Source organism: Nelusetta ayraudi, unplaced genomic scaffold, assembly GCF_046127955.1.
Source record: "Nelusetta ayraudi isolate G7.1 ecotype Tasmania unplaced genomic scaffold, CSIRO-AGI_Nayr_v1 ptg000017l, whole genome shotgun sequence".
Lineage (NCBI taxonomy): Eukaryota > Metazoa > Chordata > Actinopteri > Tetraodontiformes > Monacanthidae > Nelusetta > Nelusetta ayraudi.
In genome coordinates, this window is record NW_027466067.1 from 10,727,501 (window position 1) to 10,730,000 (window position 2,500).

The following is a 2,500-nucleotide window of genomic DNA, read 5'->3' on the forward strand; positions in this document are numbered from 1 at the left end:
GTGAATGGAAATGTGTAAAGTGAAGTTTATATATCTTTGGTGTCTTTCAGAGAGCCATTTGCACTGCTCCTTTGACAGGACTTTGTATTTTTTGCCTTTTTGAGAAAAAATGTACAAATAAGGTCTTTCCTATCAACAATCATTGTCCAAAGACACGATTCAATCATAGTCCTGCCTAAAGTACATAATTTTATACCCAACGCAAAGTTCTGCCTTTGCAAAATAAAGAATTTTTTTCTCTTGCTGAGAATCCACCTCTATGAAAACCAACTTTCAGGTTCTGTCCCAACCAAATATTAAATAGACAGACATCTTATTTTGCATTTAAACTTTTTTTTTTTTAAGAATTTTTTCTGCAGAATGTGTTTCTTATCGAAGCAGTGTAAAAAAAAAATAATATATATATGTATATATATATATATATATGTATATATATATATATATATATATATATATATATATATATATATATATACACCTCATTATTTATTTATCTTATTTACAGTTGCCTCCGCGAATTGCAAAATGAGAACTCCATTAATGTTGCGGTGGTGGTTGTGCACGAGTTTAACCTGGAGTGAACCTACACAGAGTTTATCGATCCGGCCCAGATCACCTGCTCTGGAAGCGGAAATGTTGTTTTCCATCTCTGCAAGTCCACTCAGAGGCGAAGACTCGGTTGCTGAACCGCCCTCCCCAGACCGGCGCATGCAGACGACAGATGTCCATTATTTTGGTGCATCTGCAAGTGGAAAAAGCAAATTGCTCAGCAAACACAGTGTCACTCCCCTCATCTCACTGCTCTGCGTGCTTAGTGAACCTTTTGGGACTTTCTGTGTGTCCTAATAGCCTGCATCCGTTACTGCCTGGAGGGGAGGGATGCTTCACTGTGGTGTCGCACGCTGGCTTTTTTTGATAAAGCCATTAACGGTGCAGTTTATCACTCTTAACCCCAAACACACACAAACTTCCCTTTCCAATAACGTGTGCTAGCGGGCTACATTAATTCACAAACAGACTCCAAGGTTAGTGGTCACACTATGTTGAGTGCGAGTCCATTGTTTTTATCATTCCACACATTGATGTTTTCAAAATGCCAATTCCCATTGCCTACTGACTCTGTTCGAACACACTTTGTGGAATCAAAATCAAGAAGGACTGTTTGCAGTTTGGGAAAGTGATTGTGCAATTGCCTTTGGCCTGTTCTGAATTCCCCGTTTTCACACTCGGCCCATCCGAGTAGCCCATCTTCTTTGTGCGTATTGTCGTTTGTTCAGAGTTTTACAGAAGATTCATGCCCGTAACTCTCATTGCCTTACAGTAGATGGAAAAACAGTGAGGTAGTTCCCCTGCGACTCATGATGGTGGTTTCACAGCCTTGTGTGGGTTGTGGCCATGTTCCTGTATTGACTCCATTTTGAAGTCAGTGAATTTTTTTTACGTGACCTTGTTCTGGCAACGCTGATGCACTTTTCTCATTTGCTGTGCTGCATATTAACACAGAATGATGTTTGTTTTGGATTAAATAAAATGAATAAATAAATCTGCCATGAAAGAAAATCACCATTAGCCCAGCATGAAAATGTTGCATAAAGTCTTAAGGAATCTTATTTACTTGTTCCAGGTCGAGACCCGACGTCCAAACATGCACTTCCTGGAAAGCTCCGATCATTTGGGATGGCATGTTTCTCCCTGAGGTCTACGACCAGATGCACAAGAACTCAGGGTCTTCCGTGGCTCTGACGGTGTTTGCTATCGGCAGGTTTGTTTTCACATTGGCACCTGAACACACAGTTGGCTGCATTTAGCGTGTCACAAGCAGAAGCCCAACCCAATTTTGCCACCGCACAGTTTCAATTTAACAAAGCCTCTGGGCTGAAGTCTGACAAACTAGTTTAGAAAAGTGAACCAACAGAAAAGGGAGCAGTGAAGGTATTTCATCTGTCAGTCATTTAGTGTATTTCTGTGGCATTTCGTCCAACTTTTAAGCAAACTTTAAAAAACATTTTCTATATATAAAAGAAATATATAAAAGAAAATGTGTTGTGTGTGTTTTAAGTGATTTAAGTGATTTGTTGCTGACAAACAATGCTTTAAAAGAATCCGAGGTCAAGAAAGGATTGAAACAATGGAAAGAATTAGAAGAAGAAGTATTTTTGTTCTTGTAGTTCAATACCGGCCAAACATTCTACATACACATTCATACTACAATGATCTGTTTGTATGAAATATTTTGCATACAAGTGTATACACAAGCATTAATGGTACGTCAATGGTGAGCTTGAATTTAACAATAGGTTCAATAACTGTCTCGGTATCGGTGCTGTGTGCTCTGGTGAAGTGCCCCCCGGTTTAGGATTGCGTGTGTGTGCGAAAAGGCTGAAATGTGGAAAAGAAATTAGTGAAATGATCATCATCATCATCATCATAATAATAAAAATGAATTTTATTTATATTGCACTTTACATAAAGAAATCTCAAAGTGCTACAGGAAGCATAA

At 38.7% G+C, this 2,500-nt stretch overlaps 1 protein-coding gene across 1 annotated transcript in view; it reads left to right on the top strand.

Moving 5' to 3' along the window:
- Positions 1-2,500, top strand: part of LOC142887621 (alpha-1,3-galactosyltransferase 2-like) — a 6,871-nt gene that overhangs the window by 1,029 nt on the left and 3,342 nt on the right. The window contains exon 3 of the mRNA XM_076025404.1: positions 1,625-1,762. Within this exon, the coding sequence (XP_075881519.1) occupies positions 1,625-1,762 (138 nt within the window). The remainder of the gene's footprint in view (positions 1-1,624; positions 1,763-2,500) is intronic.